The 19339-nt window shown below is 58.5% G+C and overlaps 1 protein-coding gene across 1 annotated transcript in view; it reads right to left on the bottom strand.

Annotated features, from left to right (window-relative positions):
* Positions 1-19339, bottom strand: part of RPTOR (regulatory associated protein of MTOR complex 1) — a 113899-nt gene that overhangs the window by 36412 nt on the left and 58148 nt on the right. Inside the window, exons 11-17 of the mRNA XM_019661852.1 lie at positions 17602-17667; positions 17105-17296; positions 16547-16687; positions 12038-12155; positions 11077-11217; positions 10587-10745; positions 2334-2452 (exon numbers count right to left, since the gene is read on the bottom strand). Of these exons, the coding sequence (XP_019517397.1) occupies positions 2334-2452; positions 10587-10745; positions 11077-11217; positions 12038-12155; positions 16547-16687; positions 17105-17296; positions 17602-17667 (936 nt within the window). The remainder of the gene's footprint in view (positions 1-2333; positions 2453-10586; positions 10746-11076; positions 11218-12037; positions 12156-16546; positions 16688-17104; positions 17297-17601; positions 17668-19339) is intronic.

Below are 19339 nucleotides of genomic sequence, written 5' to 3'. Positions count from 1 at the left end.
ACACAGACACACAGAGACCTACACACATACACATATACTGACCAACACACACATATACACACAGACACAAAGACCTACACACAGACAGACATACTGACTGACACACACACATACACACAGACACACACAGGCTGAGCCGTGTCATCACGAGGCCCCCGGGGAGTGTGAACGACAGAGGAGGCCCCTCTGACTGACCTCTGTCCCTCTGGCTCGGGCATGCCTGTGGGTGTGACAGCCGAGGGACGTGTGTGTGGCTCTAGCCCAGCACAGCAGGTGGAGGGCTGCAAGCCCTGAAGGGTTTCTAGGGCTCAGTGCCGTTCAAAGGCATAGAGGCCGTGCCCCCGGCCGCTGTCATCTGCCAGCGTAGCCAGGAGGTACAGGAGGTCACACAGGACATTTAACTGCCTTAAAGTGGCCTGAGTGGTGTGTCTGGCTCACACAGTCCAAAGGACACACAGACATGGCCTGGAGAGGCTCCTAAGAGCAACATGTGTAATCACCTGAGGTCAGGTCTGCCGTCTCGACTTACAGCGGTGAAATTCCAACATTAGGTGCTGATATCATCATTTTAAAGAATTTGGGTTGATTTTCAGTAACATTATATACATAAAAGCCACTGAAAAATAAACTTATGTAGGCTGAACACTGCTTTTATCATGACCAAAATAACCAAGAATCTAATTAATTGTGGGGAAATGACCAAACCACCCCAACCGTGCTGGCCTCCCGTCGCCCGGCCGAGGCCAGGAGGCTGTCCTCTGCCTCAGAGAGAAAGGCCGCCAGACGCGCCCGTGGGTCACAGGCTCTCAGGCAAAGGGCGTGTGGTGGCTGGGCAGCCTCTGCTTCGTTTGAACATAAATTTTAAAACTGAAACCACTCGTCAATGCCCGTACAAAGCTTTCAAGAGTATGTAAATGGCAACAGTTATTTAAAACCCACCCTTGACATTTTAAACTAAAAGCTGGAGAGGCTGTTTTGAGCTTGAAAGCGCAGGTGGTAAATGGCGACTTGCTTTCCCTGACATGGAGTGGGGGGGACATGACTGTTTTCATCCCCGAATCTTCCAGAACCCGGGGCGTCTCTGAGGGCAACTTTCAGAGGCTGTGTGGCTCCGGGGGCCTGTGAGGCCTCCGGTCACGCCTCTCCTGGGTTCTCTACCTTCTTCCCCCATCAAAAAATAATGAACCAGGAGTGAAAGACACAGATTCCAGACCCTAGAAAATATTCTTATGAGTCCTGGGACCTCAGGCGGCGGCCAGCTGAGGACAACCCCTCGGTTGTGATTAGGGTCACATGAGGATGGAGACACCACCAGGGAGATGGTACCATGTGACGATACTTCCTTTACTCTTCCTGCAACCTGTCTATAACCTTGAAATTTTATCAGTTACAAAAAAAAATTTTTAAATGCTATCACGAATGACTTCTAGTTCCATTCATGGAAGATGAGCTGCCATGTAAACTGTCCAACTTCCATAAACAACTGGAAAAACAGGAAAAAAAAATTAAAACAGCTGTTTTCAGACACCGGCGCCTGGGGACTGCGGGCCTGTCCTCTGAGAAGGGAACAAACGCAGGCTCCCGCAGTCCAGGCCGCGGCACGGGGCGGGGGACGCGGGCGGAGCCGGTGGTCTAGCCAGCCGAGGAGACAGGCGGGAGCCCCGGGAGCCAAGGTGGCTGGGCAGAGCGTGGAGACCACAGGGCTTCCCAGGGTTGCAGGGGGGCCCCTTGAGTCTCTGCCCGTGGGCGGGGTGAACACCCACGAGGCAGGCGAAAGGACCGCCGGAAGCACAAATAGTGCCCAGAGCTCAGAAGGACAGGGAGAGTCTACACGCCCCAAAGAGGGGACTAAAAGCAATGACCTGAGCTTCCATCTTTACCAATTAGAATCGGAAGAGCAAATAAAACCCAAAGTAAACAGAAGAAAGGAAGTAACGAAAATAGTGGTGTCCATGAAATGGAAAACGAAAAACAACAGAGAAACAGTCATGAAACCAAAAGGTGGAGCTTTAAAGAGCTTCCTTCAGCCAGAATGGTCGCGATAAGAGAAGTCGCGAGTTACCGGTACCAGGAATGAAAGGGAAACATCATCACAGGTCGTACAGACGGTGAGTGGATCGCAAGAATGGCGGCCTCACCTCATTTCCTGGCGCCCTGGCACGTGGAGGCGGACGCCGTGAAGCGTGCCCCACGCGGAGGCAGAGCTCCGGGGCCTTGTGAATGTCTGGTCTGCTAAGCCGTGGGGGGACCTGAACATGCCCGGCGTCCCCGCCTGAACGCTCGTGACTGACAGCGCAGCTGCGGGCGTCGTGCAGGACGCCGGGCCCACGTACCTTGTAGGCAATGCTGTTGAGCACTTTCATGGCCAGGTCGGAAACGTCTGGGTAGGGGTCCGCGGCCAGGTGCAGCAGGACTCGCCACATCTGCGTGTACACGCTATTAAAAGAAACTCCTAGGAAAGAGAAACGGGACACGTCTCAGGAGCAAACAGCTGCCACGGCCGCTGCAGCGGCCCCTTTCCTGGAAACCTGCCCGTGCGATCAGGGGGGGAAGCCCCATTTCCCTGTTCTGGCAACAGGCCCAGAGTCAGGGATCCCAGCCAGTGCACAGGTTCGGTCACACGATTTCCTCTTCTGAGGCTGGGTCTTTCTAGAAGGAAGGGAGTCAGAAAAGGCAGGACTTCACCCGAGTGTCTGAGCAGCCCGGCGCACACCCAGCAAACACAGCGGTGCTCGATTCACATTTAGATTTCTGGGAGCCGCCATGACCGAGTGAGCCTTGCACGATGGAAGGCAGTCCACACTCACGACACGCGCAGCGGGGCTCTGGGCTCTGCGACTCGCTGAGTCTTTTGCCCACACACCACATGCTGCATGGTCCCCAACTCCCAGTAAAGCACGACGGGTGTGCGTGATGTGACCTGAGCCCTCCGGCGATGCCTGAGTGTTCTCTACACTCAGTGCCCGGTGCCCAGGCAAACAGGACAGAAACACGTGATGGAAGTCGTGGCAATGGAGGGAGGAAGGAAGGGTTCCCGAGGCCCGGCCCCGTGAACCCTGCTCCGTGCTGTCAGATTCTTGCAGTTCCAGCCGCAGGTGATGGCCAGAAGGCCTGACCAGCGGGCACAGGGGGGCTTGAAGGGGCAGAGGGACGGCCAGTGGAGTAACACTGAGCCCAGGCATGGAGGTGAGGGAGACACGTGTGTTCAGACAAACAGCCCGACTCGCAGCTGGACATGCAAATCAGAGATGCCGCTGGGGTGGTGGCAGCGGGCTGAGCAGCTCCCAGGCGTGGGGACACGTGCCCCTGGGAGGAGGGGGCCGTGGAACTGATGTCCGAGCCATGTTGGATCTGGACGGACGGGCAGAGATGGGAAACAGGCTGGCAGAGGGAGCCGTCGGAGCAAAGGCTGGCTGGGGAGGGTGGCGTGGACGGGCACAGCGGGTGCTGATGGCGCCCTCACGCGTCCCTGGGGTGAAGCAGGGGACAGGGAGACAGCCAGGTTGTTTGACCGGTCAACCCGCAGCGAGGCCCCTTCCAGCGTTTACCAAGGACTGTGAACATCACAAGTACCGTCGGAGGACAGTGTTTCTTGGTGAACATGATTGTTCAAACAAAGTGGGTTTTATATGACACATTCGAAGCAAAGAGACCAGATGAAGGTTTGGAGTAAGAGTTCCGTGCGTGAGCCCCACGCAGACGCACACGGCTGGGCCTGAGCTCACCTCAACCGACACCTCGAATCTGTAAACGAAAGGTGGCATCGCTGCTCCTCCATTAACCTGGGACAGAGTGGATTTCCGCGTGCCCAGTGGGCGCCTGTGCAAGCTCACCTGACGTCCGCAGAGTGACAGCGCGTCATGCAGACCCACCCTCAGCTCGGGGGCCCGGCCGCCCTCCCGAGGTCACACTATGAAAACCGCACCCCAAGGAGGGCTCGGCACAGTCCTCCAGGGGCTTTATCACACCAGCGTGTGGGCAGCGCCAGTCCAGCCACAGTTCCAAGATGTGCTGGCAGCTGCCTCGGTCTCCAGGTGATGACGCGGAAACCCAGCTGCCCAGGTGGGGGCTGGGCCTGGAACAGCAGCGCTGGGGGAGGGGCTGTCCTGCGGCCAGAGGAAAGGTTCTCCAGGAACTGTCCCCGGCGTGCCCCACTCGTCCACGCGTGCACTCAGCAGCCAGCTCTGGGTGCTTCCTGCGTGCGAGGTGGGGGGCTTCGTGCCGACGAGGAGTCAGGAGGGGTGCATTTCCAGAGCTCTGGCCCAGGGCACGCCTGGACTCGTGAGGGGAATGTGTCCGGCAAACTCGCTCTCCCCTTCAGGGGACCCTATGCTCCGGTGACTGATCCACGTAAACCACAGGCCGTTCTCCTGCACCTTTCCGTTTAGAAACAGCACAAAAGCCTCCCAGCTTTCCAACTTCACGTCTCCATGATGCTGTCCGGATTCACGACCAAAGTCTAAGGAAATGGGCAAAACTGGTCCAGGACCTCTGGGAAATTTCCTACGATCTACTTTTCCGTCCTTGCAGATGGCTCGCCGATCGGAACAGTGTTCCATCACGTGGGGACCAGCAGACAACTGACATTTCTGTCTTTTAAAGAGGCGGCGGCGGGCAGGAGGACATCACTCTGAGTCTGCTCGCAGGACAGCTGTGCAGGGACAGGTGACACGCTTCCACGTGCAGCTCTCACAGAAAGGGAGCCCCGCGGCGAAGGAGGGGGCCCCTCGCCACCACCAGCCCACTTGGGATGCTCTCACGGTGACTCCAGCTCATCACGGCCGCCATGTGGATTTTCCTCCCCACCGCTCTTGGGCTCAGAGGACACATGGCAGCAGCTTCCCTGAAGCGTGGCCGTCATGTGACAGGGAGCCGTGATGGGACAGTGGTGCTGACGTGACGCGTGGTGAATCTCAGCCTGACGGACCCTTGTCCTAGCACACGGTGGGGGTGCTGGGGGTGGTGGTGGGAGACACTCATGCCCAAGGAGGGACGGGCACCAGCGTGGAGCCCCGGTTCCCGCAGTCATCCGAGAGCTGACCCAGCAGACAGGCCCCTGGTCGGTGGTGCCCTTGGTGCAGATGTGAGGGAAGGTGCAGGGTGGTGCATGGGGCCCCAGTGCCGCCCCTTCTCCGCTGTGTGACCTCGAGCTGTCACGTGGGGGTGGCAGCAGCAGGCCCGGGGGGAAGTGCGTGGGTCCGCCCCAGTGAAGGGGGCCGTGCTGCACACCACAGGGCGGACACGTTACTGTCATAATGGTTTTCCTAGAAACAAGTGCTGTGACTATTGCTGATGTTCCTGCAGAAGACTTCCTCTGTGAGATGTGACAGTTTGTGATTCTGTAGGGAATAAGGTCGCATTTTCGTCCACGTCTTTGACCACAGTGAACGGCGTAGCCATGTACCAGTAAAAACATCAAACTGGGGTGCGCCATCGTGCCCTGACCTCACTGCCTGCCTTGGTTTGGCACCACAGCTCCTTGCGGCCTTTCGGTAATACGGCTGACCCGCTGTCCATCTGCTGTCTCCTGTCAGGACATTTTGAATCTGGACAGTGGAGCCCTTGGGAGCGGCCCCTCAGGGGACAGGGTCCCAGGGGGCGTGTGGCTGTTAAATCTGCAGAAAGGGCGCCTGTCTGGCACTCACTGAACTCCCCAGAAGCACTAAGAACCTATTTTCATGTCTAGACTAAAAGTAATAAAAGATTATAACCAATGGTTTCAGGACTTATTTTTCAGAGCAATGTCCACAACTTTCCAAATAGCATACGATGAAGGGAAATTTGCTCAGAGCTTTGTGGCAGCTCTGGGTCCCAGGCGTCCTCTGGCTGGCAGAGCAGCTCGGAGCAAGGAGCCTGAAGTTCCACTGGAGGCGGGAGCTGCTGCCCGTCACCTGCTTCCTGGGGTCACTGACTCCAATGCGGTCGGGGGCATGGGCTGAGAGCCCCCACCCCCTCCAGGAGCCAGTGCCCAGGACCTGGGCTGCTGCGATGGCCCCTCTGTGGTGACCCTCGTGTCACTGGGCGCCACTCACATCCCCCCTCTGCTTGCTGGAGGCGGGGACCTATCCCAGTGCCAAGGGGACCCAAGGATAGGACACGGCTCCTGGGGGAGCCGCTGCTGGGGGAGCCGGCATGTCCGTGTGACCCTTTCAGTGGTGTTACTCAGTGCCCCTGCGGTACACTGAGTGACGGCTATGAAAACAATCAGTCTTGTGGCGCCGGATAAAAGCGCTGCCCAGGACTTCACCACCTGTCCCTTCCCTCAGGTGCGCTGGTCCCCACCATCTTCCTTGCTGACCGAGCTCTGTTTTCCTCCAGTTCCTGAAGGAAAGCTGAAGAAACAAGCACCTCCATCCTCTACCCGAAACCCAGAGCTCAGGCCTGGCATCTCCCAGTGGCATGGGGCCTCCCGGAGACGCTGCTGCCAGTGCTTCTTGGTGCCTCGCAAAGGAAGGGGACGAAAGGCAGGGACAGGCTGCTTCCCGCCGGCCATGCTTTCGTCCATGGATACACGACACGCTCAGCTCCCAGAGGCCTGGGTGGAGAATGGCTCTGCTCCGCTGGCCTCGGTCATCTGGGTAGCACTCGGGGTCCCAGCCTGGTCCCCGCTCCTATCTTCTGTCTGAGGGGAGTCGTTCTGACCCCCAAAGTCTGGGTGGGGAGCAGTCAGTACCTGAAGCCAGCCTCACACCAGATCTCGGTTTGGGCGTCGGGAGAGCACGCAGCTGGTGAAGGGCAGGGCTCTGGATGGGCGCGGAGGTTGATCCTGGGCTTCCCTGCCAGCCTCAGCTCCGTCATGGACTCATCGCCATGGCAACATAATTTAAAAGCTACAAACTGTCACTGAGTTTAGCAGACACGTGAAAGTTGGGCCTCTGATACGTGTTGTTGCAAGTGTTCTGGGGATGGGGGTTCTTTGGCAGGAAAACCCATGCACTTGTCATCCCGTCCCTCTGTCCTGAGCCCCCAAAACAGATACGAAGTCCCGCCTGGCTCCGTCAGCACGGCTGGGACTAGACTCCCACCAAGAAGCAGAGTGATGGGGCAGACGGAGCACAGGCTGCCGCTGCCCCTTGAGGGAAAGGCTCTCAGCTGGCCGCAGGGCTAGGAGGAGTGCGACATGTGACGCCACAGGGAGGGCGGGGCATCGGCAGAGGGCAGTGAGGAGACGCACCACAGGGGCCCTGATGTCTGAACGCCAGTGTCAGGGCGTCTCCTCACCCCATTTCCACTCCCACCTCGGGGAGTCAGCTCAGGTTCTGTGGGGAAAGACGGCACTCACGGACGTCGCCCTGGTTCTGGAAACCTCTTCCATGCTATCCTGTGAAAGAGGCTGCAGAGGTTGCTGTTCTTGGGTTGAAACGAAAGAAATAACGGGCTGTGAACAGGCGAGTGCTGCGCGTGCTGGATGGGCGTCTGTGCGGGTCACAAATTTAAACTCTCACGTGAGCACCGGCTTCGGGTGGGCGTGGGCGCTGTCTCACCAAACTGGGATGAGCCGGCTTCGCACACGGCTGGTTTGTCTTCTGAACACTCCCAAGTCCGGCTCATTTTGAACGTTTCCCCTCAAGTTTTCAAAGATTTGAATGACATGAAGATAACAATCGGTTTTCTGCTGCAAATACGTCTAGGACCCAGATTTTCTGCTCAAGAGTGACGGGTGATGAGGCTCTCAGCTCGGAGACAGCACGGGCAGGGCGGGGGCGGGGCCGCCGAGCCCACTGGCTCATGGGACAAGGGATCTGTGCTGTCCAACCTGACGTGGCCTCAAGGTCATACCGAGTCTGCACCGCTGACACCGCCAAGGCCACCACCTTCCCCAGTCCAGTACTGAGGATGAAACTGATATTCACTCACTAGAGAGCTGTGTCCCGACAGGGGCCGGGCCACATGTCCCCACCCTGGGAGCACCTCAGACGCACAGCACCAAACACGGGACCAGCCAGTTAGCAACGGAAACACCAGGACTGCAATGCACCCTCTCCGCCTGCGCCAGCTCCTGGAGCCTGCCTGCCACACGGTATTTAAGCCACCCAGAGGGAGGGGACGCCGCAGGAGATGGGACCTTCGGATGGGGGTTCTCAACGGTCCCATGAGGACGTGGTTTTAATGCTCGGCTGTGGGTCGCACTTGACAATGGGAGGGCACCGCGTTTCGGCAAGCGCAGGCAGCCAGGTTTGACTATTGATTCTCAACTTGATGGCCAGCTGTGTGTGGGAACGGAGGGCTGCAAAGTGGATTAAGGGTGCCCTTAGGACACAGGGTGGCATTGGACACCTCACCTAGATGCCTGTGACGTGGAAGGATGTACGCAGGGCGGGAGCAGGGGGCCCAGTTTGCGGAACCACCACACGCCTGCGAAGAGGCTTCGGCTGGGGGAGCAGCAGGGAGGCTGGCGGGAGAGGCGCTGTTGGCGCTCTGAAGGGGCTGAAGACTGGATGTGGGGCGAGGGAGGAGGGGCCGCGGCCATGTGGGGAAGACGCGCACTTCTCGGGGAAGGACGGGGTTCCCGGGCCGGTAACAGCAGCTGCAGAGGCTGCGGCCCTCAAACCCTCGCTTCGTCCACCCCATGTGCGCCGGGTGCGCACAGCGCTTACAGAATATCTGCTGAATGAGCAAATGAGAAACAGCAGGAAGAGAAGGTTCTCGGTTCCCGTCGCAGGGCCAGCCCGGGCCCTGGGGGGCAGGCGGCAGGGCCTCCTGGGCACCCTGGCTGCCGCGGGTCTGGGGGCCAGCTGTGGTCAGGTCAAACCCTGTCGGCTGCTGCTTTCTGGGCGGCTTGCCCGGGTTTTTATACTTTTTAAGTGGTTGGGAAAAGATCAGAAGAAAGAATGTTTTGTGACATGTGGGCGCTTTATGAGCTGTCTCTTCAGCCCGAATAAAGCTGTACTGGAACACGGCCGTGTCCGTTTGCTCACGCTGTCTAAGCTGCCTTTGCGCGGTGAGGCTGTTCCAGCCGCCAGTGTGAAGTTCGCACTGTCAGGGCCTCTGGCTACCGTGATGTTGGAAGGCAGCGGTCACCTTGACTTTGGGGCGGGAAGGAGGGGCGCAGAGGGGGCGCAGAGGGGACGCAGGGGCTGGGCGGGGCTTGTGGAGAGCCGCGTGACTGACAGCACGGCACAGCTCTACTGCTGCTGGCCATCGTTTAACATTCTTCCCATGTGGGTGTCTCAGTAGAAACAGGGACAGAACAGGCTCACACAGACCTACGTTTTCAAAGGCTCCCGAGGGTCAGCCTGGGGGCGTTACCACTACCTACAATTAATTCTATTAAAATAGCGGATTCCGGCTCAAAACAAACACCTCCAGAGGCACAGCCTGTTGTACTGGTGACGTAGCAGTGCCTGTACTCACGCTGCTGCAAACTCGGTGCCTCTGGCACTTGCAACATTTCAACAACCAACCAAACGCACAAGCCCTCCAGGGGCCGCTGGCCAGTGCGTCTGGACTGCCCCCCCCCTCCCCGAGACCATGACACCAACATGGAGGACGGAGCCAGAAACAGCTGACAGTACCACACGACGCCGACAGAGTGTGAACTCCAAGGCTGAGGGGGCATAAGGGAAACCAGCAAATAGCTCAGAGCTGAACGTGGTGTCAGACGGGCGCTGCTGGGAGGGTCACAGAACTAAATACTCGGACGAGAGCGGGAAGGAGGCTGGAGGCTCAGGAGCCAGTCTGACTTTCAGCTGCAGAGCTGAAATGGAGCAAGGGAGTAAACCACAGAAGAAGAAAGGGAACAAAGATAAGAAGTCCCTGGAGCACAACATAAAGGAATAGCAGTGCCCTAAACCAGCAAAGCAAAAGCTGAAAACACTACAGAAATAACAGAAGTTGTGGAGGGTTAATTAAGAAAAAGGAGAAAAAGCAAACGCATCGTAGGGATGAAAAGGATACTATCTACAGAGACAGCAGAGATTAGGGTGATGAGACCATTCTGCATGACTTCGTGGAAATAAATGAGAAAACTTAGGTGAAATGGACAACATCTTAAAAATACAACATGTCAAACGAAGCTAACTTGCAAAGAAACAGGCCACCTGAATACTCCTGCCACCATCAAAGAAGTGGAATCGGGATTTAAACCGACCCACAAAGCTCTGCGTGGCCAGTTCTGCCCTGACGCCCAAGGACACACACCCTTTGTCTTATACAAACTGTCCCATTCTCTGGGGAGTGGGGTGTGGGGTGTGGGGGTGTGGGGTGCTGTAGGGTGGCCCTGCGCCTGTCAGATGGTGGCAGCCCCTGCCTTGCCCCCACCGTGACAACCCAAACGTCTCCTGGGGGCAGAGTCACCCCGGCTCAGAGACTCTGTTCTCTGGCACAGAGTTCAGCACCACAGAGACTGATGGAAGGTCTCCCACACGGCGCAGCTGGCCAGGGACAGCCCTGGGACAGCCTGTCAAATGCCATCAGGTCAGAATCAAAGTGACTGAGGCTTTCACACTGCCGACACCAAAACACTCCTATCACTTTCCGACCGAGACAGTTTTGGCAGGAGTTTACCGGGCGTTCACCGCGCGCTGTGTTGGGGGGTGGGGCGAATGCTGTGCTGGGGGGAGGGCAGGGCAGGGCAGGGCGCTCACCAATGAGGGAGTTGAGGGCGGAGTAGGAGCTGACACGGCGCATCTTGTCGATGGTCTCGAAGGACAGGATATACTCCTCGTTCTCGGGGCTGCCCAGGGTGCTGCTGGCGCTGCTGCTGGTGCTGAGGTTCCCGGGGGAGAATGCCACCGAGCTGCCGGCTGCCCGGACACCACACGGGGATCAGTGCCGAGCGCCCAGGCCCCGCCTCTGGTCCCACAATTAGCGGCAAATGATTGAAACGTGTGCTCCCGTCTCACCCGGCACTGAGCTCCTCTGGAGCCAAGCCCTTGCTCGCCAGGGAGACGTCAGGCCACTGGCAGGGCCCGGGGGAGCTCAGGACCCTCCTGCAAGCCTGCGCGGGGCCCACGGGCTACTGCGGGCGCTGACCCACAGTTGCCAGGTGAGGCGGGGACACACTGACCACAGAGAGGGGACATACAGCCCCCAACACAGCCAACCCACCCAAGGGCCCGGTCTCCCGAATCTCACATTCTTCCGTCAAGCTCAGGTTCTGCAAAGACTTGTTCAAGCTTCTGGCTGAGGTGACAGCGCGAATATTTCCGTAGGAGCTCACAGAGCGAAGCCGGGGGGTGCAGGGGCTGTCCCGCACGGGGGTCAAACTGCCCCCCTCTAGTGGGAAAGAAGGAGAGAGAGTTCACGGTGGGCTTCCGGGGAGGACAGACACTCCCTTTTAGCTGGCGGCCACGACAGGAGACGAAGCCATTCCCACCAGCAGGACCCTACGACTCAGGAAGGAGCTCTGACACACGAGCAATGACAGGGTGGGAGGGGAGGTGTAAGGGGCAGTGACCCCACCCCACGTCTGTCACTTGGTGAGCGTTCAGCTACGGAAGCCCACGCGTAGCAGGGCCGGCACTGCGGCCTCTCCGGCGGCCCTGGGGCCGTGTGAGCTGGCACTGGAAGGACCCCGTCTGCTGCCTCCGTGCCCCCCTCCGGCACAGCAGCTGCCCCACTGAAGCGTTCATTTCCGCTTCCCCTCCCGGAGGCACTGGAGGGGGCGCCGCCTTCATCACGGAGCACGAGCTCCTTCCTGGAGAGACAGCTGTGTTCCGGGGGGTGAAACAGAAAGCTGGCACGAAGGCCAACGTGAGCAAAGGAGCTGCCTGACGTGACTCGCCGAGCCGCGAGGCCAACAGCACGTGACACTACTCATCACAGGAGGGGCCACGTGCTCTTCTCTAAGCCCCTACCGCACACATTTCCACAAACTTGATTCCCAAAAAGGGTGAGAAGAAAAGAAGTCAGAGGGCCAGTGCAGCCCCTCGCCTGCCCTTCCGTTCTGCTCAATGCTGGGAAGCCGAGAATCCCCGGCCACGGGCAGCACTGGGCTTCTGAGCCCAGGTCTTGGCAAAACTGAGGGGCCGCTGACAGTTGTGAGGAAGGGTCCCGGGTCCGCCAGAGGCCAGGTGAGACGGTCAGGACGCCATACCTGTGGTCGCCGGGGAGGGCAAGGGGTAGTTCTTCTCCTCCTCCATGAACTGCAAGGCCACGGTGCAGAAATTGCTTTCGTACTGAACCACGAGATGACTCAGAGCCACCACCAGCTCCTGCGGGGGAGAAGGGACAACAGCAGTTACTGGCGGCTGGGGGACGAGGCTTAAACGGTATCGCCGGATGCTCGAGTCACCGCAGAAAAAACAAAGGTTAAGAGGAAACGTTGTGCGCAGTGTCAGCAACAGGGACTGTCCTTTCAGGGAAGCGCTCAGAAGCGTCCCGTGGGGGCAGAGGCCTCTGGACAAGCGAGTGAGGTCACGGATCCGGGGCCACCGGCCATGACGGGGCCCCCAGGAAGGCACCGGGACCCTGGCAGTGCCTGCCGACCGGTAGGCGTGAGCGGCACAGCGGAAGACGGTGGAGGGACACGGTGTGACGCCCCTCTAGACTGGGAAGGTCAGGACCGTGACCCGGGCTGACAATGCCTCCCGCAGACCCCACGTGGCCAGCCAGCTGGCCTCTGGCACGACAGCAAGTCACGTCTGATGAGTCCAGCACGCTCTCGCAACTAAATGCATCTCAACCAAATGCAAAACTCGCAGAGCTGTACTAGTTTCCAGTCGCTAAAAAGCAAGAAGGAAGGTCTATCTGGTCTTTAGACCCCGCTGCCTCAGCCCAAGGACAGGGGACGATGTGCGTCTCCTTCGGGGCATCGACACGTGCTGCGCTGCCAGTGCCTGGACACAATGAGTCAGGGGACAAACCGGGGGTGCTGGTGCAGACGACGCTCCCAGCGCTCTTCATCCAGCTCCAGCCTCATCTCTTTTTTGAAAACCATGTAGCAGTGAGCTGAGGCCTGTGAGGGAGCCCCCGAGGCCAGGAGGGCTGTGCTGAGGTGCCAAGGTGACCGCGGTGGCCGCACATGCCAGGCTCCGGACCGGCCCCCAGGTCCTCTCATCGCTGACCCCCCTCGAGTGTCTCTCCCCCCTCAACCTCACACACTCCCAGGCCTCCTTGTGGCGCTTGTGGACTGCCCCTGAGGCTACTCTGCTGTGACCCCTCTCTCTTCAGTTCCAGGCTGGCGCTCCCCACTGCTGGCCGGGCATCTCCACCCAAGCACGCACGCGGACCCCGGCCTCAGCCTGCCCCGCAGTCTGCCGGTCTGCCCTGCCAGGGACCTCTCAGCTGGTGCCCAGAGCCAGAACTCCAACTGCTTAGGTGAGAACCCTGAATTGTGCAGACCCAACCCTGTGTGCCCAGCCCCGCCTCCCGCCATTGGTCCCCGAGGCTAACTGCGCCGAGCCTTCGCGCCCGACCGGCCTCTGCCTGCCGCTGCCCACACCCAGCCTGGCACTTGGTCCCATGCTCCTCCTGCAAACCAGAGCCCAGCTCGCTTTCCATGCGTGAGGCAGTGACGTGCTGCTGAGATGGTCCCGTCGGCCCCACCGAGTGAAGGTGGTGCCGGTACTGTCTTCAGAAAGCACTGGTTTCCCCTTTACTTCGATGCAGAGTGAAACAGCTCACCGCGGGCCAGGAACACACCAATCTGTACCACGGTCCTGCTGTTTCGCTGCCCGGAAAGGCCTCCCCGCTGCCCCCGGCTCACCCTCCTGCTTCTCTCGGGCCTCCGCTCAGACGCCCCCTGCGCCCTGCCCCCCTCCTCCACTGCCTTCCCTCCCGAGCACGGCCACCTGCCCCGTCACTCATCCGCCAGCCACCTGCCCCGTCACTCATCCGCCTGTTCGGGCTCCAGCTACCCCACTTCCAAGCACATGTTCTCCAGGGAAGAGTCAGGGCTCGGCTCACGGCTGGGCCACCAGCCCAGCTCACAGGAGGGGTAACAGCTGCCTGCTGCAAGAATGAAGCCCTTCCCTTCACAGATGATCAACTCATGCTCCATTTTTAAAGCGAGTTGCCACAGGGTCCTGGGACACCATGCCTGGGCACACGACTGCCCCAAGGGGACTCAGCCAGCGCTCCTCTGTGGTCACATGGCAGGTCAGGCCACGCACCCTCCAGGCCCTCCCTGCGGCCTCTGCGCGGCAGCCGCCGCCCCGTTTCCTCCCCGGGGCAGCCCCCACTCCATGTTTCCAGCACCAAACTACTGGTGACTTTGTTTTGCGGCCCCCGGTCACAGAGCGTCACACTCGGCCTGCAACCGCAGCGGGACAGAGCAGCGCTGGGGAGGGCGTGCGTCTGTGCCAACGTGGACACGCTCGGGCTCGCCTCTGGGAGAAGGCGCCCTGGCCCTGGCGGGTGGACCCCGATCGTCTCCCAGAGACCTGGGTACCAGGGTGCCGATAGAGAACAGCCCCTGATGTTTTCATCAGTCTTGCTTTGAGTCAGGCGTGTGGGCACGGAGGGTGGGCGCCCAGAGCTGTTCTCAGGGCAGATCAGCACCCCGTGGGTCTGTGGTCCGAGCACACGTGACACACACGCCTTCCGCTTTCCTTGCTAAGGTCATGGCAGCAGGGAAGCTGCGAGTAAGGGAGGCGGGGTCCCTGTGTCGTGTCGCTCCCCAGTCAGGCTGAGAAACAGGTGTGGATGGAAGCTGGGGGGGCACAAGCCTGCACCCCTGGCCGGGCCATTCTTGATGAGTGGGGGCGGCTGCTGACTGGGCAGTCTGGATTTTGTACTTAGTAGACAAGGTCAAGTTCGAAGTGATTAGGGAGGCTGACAGGAATTTGCTGACTCTGATTTTATCAAGTGAGCTCATTAAACAAGTCAACAAACAAAATCAGACCCTCTGTTCTCATTATCGCCTCATCTATGAGAGGATACTTTTGTTATTAAAACAAAGGTTGTAGTGGGCCCACCGAGTGGCTCCGTTGGTTAGAGCGCGAACTCTGAGCAACAGGGTCGCCGGTTCGATTCCCACATGGGCCAGTGAGCTGTGCCCGAGCCGAGCTGCCACTGAGCTGGTGAGAGCACGTGTTCTTAGCAACATTACCGGTTTGACTCACCCATGGTGGGCTGCACGCACCCCGCCTCTCCCCCCACCCCCAACCCCCGCAACTAGATTGAAAGCGGCGACTGGACTTGGAGCTGAACTGCGCCCTCCACAACTAAGACTGAAGGACAACAACCTGACTTGCAGCTGATGGGTCCTGGAAAAACACACTGTTCCCCTCCCCAATTCCCCAATAAAAATCTTAAAAAAAAAATCCAGTTCTTAGTTTTAAAAAAAAAACAACCAAAAACCAAAAAAAAACAAAGGATGTAGCCTTTTTTATATGAATACATATGACCATGAAAAGCCTGCCATAACAGCCGTGTTTGTCTGATTCTGCACAAGCTGCTGAACACCAGAGCTGGTCAGACTACACGTCAAAGCCCGTTCTTGGCCCCAGAGCTGGCGTCCCAGAATGAGGCCCCACATGAAAGGGGCTGTGAAGGGGCAGGTCAGCCCCCAGAGCTCGGTGCCAGGTCTGAGTCGAGCTCAGGGCCTTCCGGCCCCCCGGCGCTGGTCTCCTGGGCCAGCAGGCTGCGCCTGTGTTCCCTCAGAGTGCCATGACAGCATCAGCACACGGCTGTGAACAAGGAGAAAATGCGCTTCCAGAAGCATGAGGACTCTGTACAGAGGACGAAGGCTCCGTCTCAAGGAGGCGTCCTGCTGTTATTAGAGGTGGTGCCTCTCCGCCCACCGCCTGCTCCCCGTCCACACCTCTGCGTCTCCCACGTGCCTTAGCCAAGGTCACCCCATCGACTCATTTAACAGGGCCACTGTTGGCCAGCTGGGTCCCCCTAGAGCACAGACTCCCCGAGCGAGGGCAGCGAAGGTCCCCAGGCCTGATATGGTGCTGTGCCTGGAACGCGAAAGACACTCACCATTTGTGCAAAGAGTGACTGAAGCACTTGGTGCTGTGCAGAAGGCACGCTCCAGCCACGCTGGCCTGGGGGCTGGCGGCCACTGCCCTCCAGCCTCACCCCTCCTGCCTCGCCAGGCTCCAGCCTCACCTGGCCCCTCGCTGCCCGGGCTCCTGGCTGCTCAGCCTTCACAGCCAGCAAACCAGCAGGGTCCCCCGATGGCCCTGGTGACCGGGGACAGGAGGGTGTCTGGTTGTGCTGAGCCAACTTTTGGGAGGAGTGTGAGATCTCGGATGGAAATCCATGATATTTCTACACTTTTAAACAGACAAGAGTTTTCAACTTTATAAACTGTTCTGTTGAGTCGCTGACAAACGTGGGGGCGGGGAGGGGAACACACACCACACACCTTTCCGTCTGCCTGTGTTCTGTGTATCTATGTTCTTTAGTCTCCATGAGGTGTGCATGTGTCGCTCCCAGGCAGGAAGGAGCCTATTTTAAAGCTGCCAGGAGACACAGCCTGCTAAATGCCCTTAAATGAAGCAAACACACGAGTATCTGGGGGAAGAAATGCATTTTGGAGAATTAAGCCAACATTGAAAGGTCCACTCTCAGGATGCTGGCTGGTGGGAACTGCGTGCTCACTGCTGGGGGCAGAGCCACGGGCTGACCCGGGCGCAGCGCGGGGGCCACGTACCTTCCGGACCACGGGGCTCCCGTCGTTGATCAGCTGGGCCAGCATCATGGCCACGTTGTGGTCAATGGTGGTGGAGTGGTCGGTCCTCTCTGCGGAGTTGCCCACAAACGTGCCGAGCGCGAAGACGGCTGCACAGCGCACCTGCAGGACGGGGACAGCAGTGTCATAGCCCCACCCATGCTGGCCGCCTGGGTCTGAACTCCCACCAGATTCAACCCAGTTCAGTCGAGTTTCACGGGTGCTCACTGCCCAGTCCTACCCGTGAGAACGGAGCAGAAATGGGGGAGGGGAAGGAGGAGGGACCCCCGTGGTCCCAGCTTGAGGGGCTGGTGACGGGCTGCACAGGCGGGAACTTCTGGGATCAATACACCAAGCCAGGCACCCCGTCACCCATCAGTGACTGAGACAGGGGCTTAGGGGAAGGCTGTGGAGGGGGACGCTTCTGGACGCGAGGCGGCATGAGAGGGCAGTCCCCACGCTGCCCCTTCAACGGTGTCCGGAGTGCCCGCCAGCTATGACCGCTCTTCGCCGGGAGCCACTGGCTGGGGACGGACTCACCTCGGGTATGGGGTCCGAGAGGAGGCTGCAGAGTTTCTCGTGGGCGCTGTCCCGCACGCCACACCATCGGGCCGAGTCAAAGTTCTGCCAGATGCGCCCTAAGCAGATGGCCACCCACTGGCGCAGCAAGGGGTGGGGGTCGCTGAGCTGCTCCAGGCAGATGGCGATCAAGTTTCCCTGGAGGCAGGCTTCCTGCGGAAAGGCGAACGGCTCGGTGGGCCAGCACGGAGACGCCCGGGGAGGGGTGCCGGCCGCGGGCGACGGTCACGGCCCCGACGGTTCTCGGGGAACCTTGATCATGTCTTCAGTTTAAATCCCACCACCTTCGGCTCACCCTGCGAACGGCTGGCTGAACGCGGGGCCCTGGGCTTCCTCCTCCCACGCGTGCTCTGGTCACCTCCCTCACCCTAAGGGTGACCGCTTCCTTCCCCGGCTCTCCCCAAACACAGCAGCTTGGGCCACACGCCTGCCCGGGCGCAGGGAGGCCACACACTCACCTGGCCCGTGTTGTAGTTGTTGACGATCACAGCGAGGATGAAAGCTGTCATGGTCCTGTGTTCTGCCTGGAAAACAGGACACCCCTAGTGCTGCACTTCCCACGGGGACGCAGCGTCCCCCAAGCACAACAGAGAGCAGCCTTTCGGAATGAGCTCCACGCATAATCAATGAGCCGTAATAAGAAGCTGCATGCACAACTAATTAGCACAAAGAGGAGCACACTTTCAGAAGCGTCTGACAGCTCTAGGCTGGCCTCTCAGGGGACCGACGCCACAGGCCGGGGACAGGTCTGCTGTGAGTCTCCTGTCACAGGCTGTCCTGTTACCAGGAAGTGCCCGGGTCGCCCCCGGTCACACACGTGGTAGTGAAACGAATGGATTCACCACCCTCCCTTTGCTTCGCTTCTTTTTTCTGGTCTCCTATCGGAGGGATCAACTCTCATCCTCTCCTCTACTGAGTTACGACTCGGTCGGTCTGTCTCTGCCTGTGGGGCCTGATACTCCCACACTGAACAAACACTAAACTAAGGGTTCTCTGGGTGCCCCTCACCCTCGGATTAATGCAGAGCTGTCAGTGCCCCAGTTCTGATTCCTCTGCACGTCCTCACCCCTCAGATCAGTGACGGGCGTTTCTGATTTTACAGCCAATGCTTATTGAGATTGGCCGGCGGGTCTGCGTTTGGCTGCTTCCTGCATCCGAGCCTTCCCTCCGGGTTAGCTGCCTCCTGAAGGATGGTCTTTATGACTGTCTCCATCGGGGGTACAACACGGTAACTGTCAGTCTCTGAAGACATGTGGGCTTCCCGCACAGTCTGGATGACACCAGCTGGGCAGAGAATGCTCGGGTCACGGCCGGCTTCCTCCAGCGCTTTGAAAACAGCCTCTCCTGCCGTCTCTCTCTGCTGACGGAAAGCCCGTGGAATCATGTTTACTCCTCTGCGAAAAACCTTTCTTTTGGTTCTCGTCACCTTTCCCTTCGATAGTCTCTGCTTTCGTTACGATGACTCTTTGGGTGGATGTGTTTCTATTTAACCTTCTCAAGCGTCACTGTGCTTTTTAAATCTGAAAACCCATTTCTTCAAATGCGGAAAACCCTCAGCCATGACTCGTTCACACTGCTCCCGACTCTCCAGGCTCACTCTATTAGCAACAGAAACGTTCTCACCCCATGTCTCCTGATCTCCCTCACATCTTCTGTCTGTCTCATTCCAGGTGCTTTCTCCACCAATTCGCGCGCTGGCTGCATCTATGCTGCTGCTCACTTATCTGGGGAGCTTTTAATGACAGTGCCCTGTGTCTCCATGACTACCCCCAACCCCGCCCCAATCTGCCTAATCACTAAGAATCTACTTGGTCATTTGGAGGATGAGTAAAAACAGAATACAGTAATACCTTGGTTTGTGAGCATAATTTGTTCCAGAAACAAACTACTCATATTGTAAGACACCGCTCGTTTACCACATTAAAATGTATTAGAAATGTTTGCTCGTCTTGTGGAACACTCGCAAACCAAGTTACTCACGATCCCAGGTTTTACTGTATATTATTTCTTACAATAGGAACAAACGTAGTTCTAAAGAAACAATACAGTGGTTTACTTTTGGACAAAATTAAGACAAATTATTTTATCCGATCATTTTAAATGTAATATTCCTGTGACTTCAGTCCTTGCCAGACATGTGTGTTAGTTTCACTTCTCAGTGCCCAGTCTGCTGCCGACTGCTCTGCCCCCTTGGTG

The sequence above is a fragment of the Hipposideros armiger genome, unplaced genomic scaffold (genome assembly GCF_001890085.2).
Source record: "Hipposideros armiger isolate ML-2016 unplaced genomic scaffold, ASM189008v1 scaffold_362, whole genome shotgun sequence".
In the NCBI taxonomy this organism is placed as follows: domain Eukaryota; kingdom Metazoa; phylum Chordata; class Mammalia; order Chiroptera; family Hipposideridae; genus Hipposideros; species Hipposideros armiger.
This window is presented reverse-complemented; position numbering and strand designations above follow the sequence as displayed.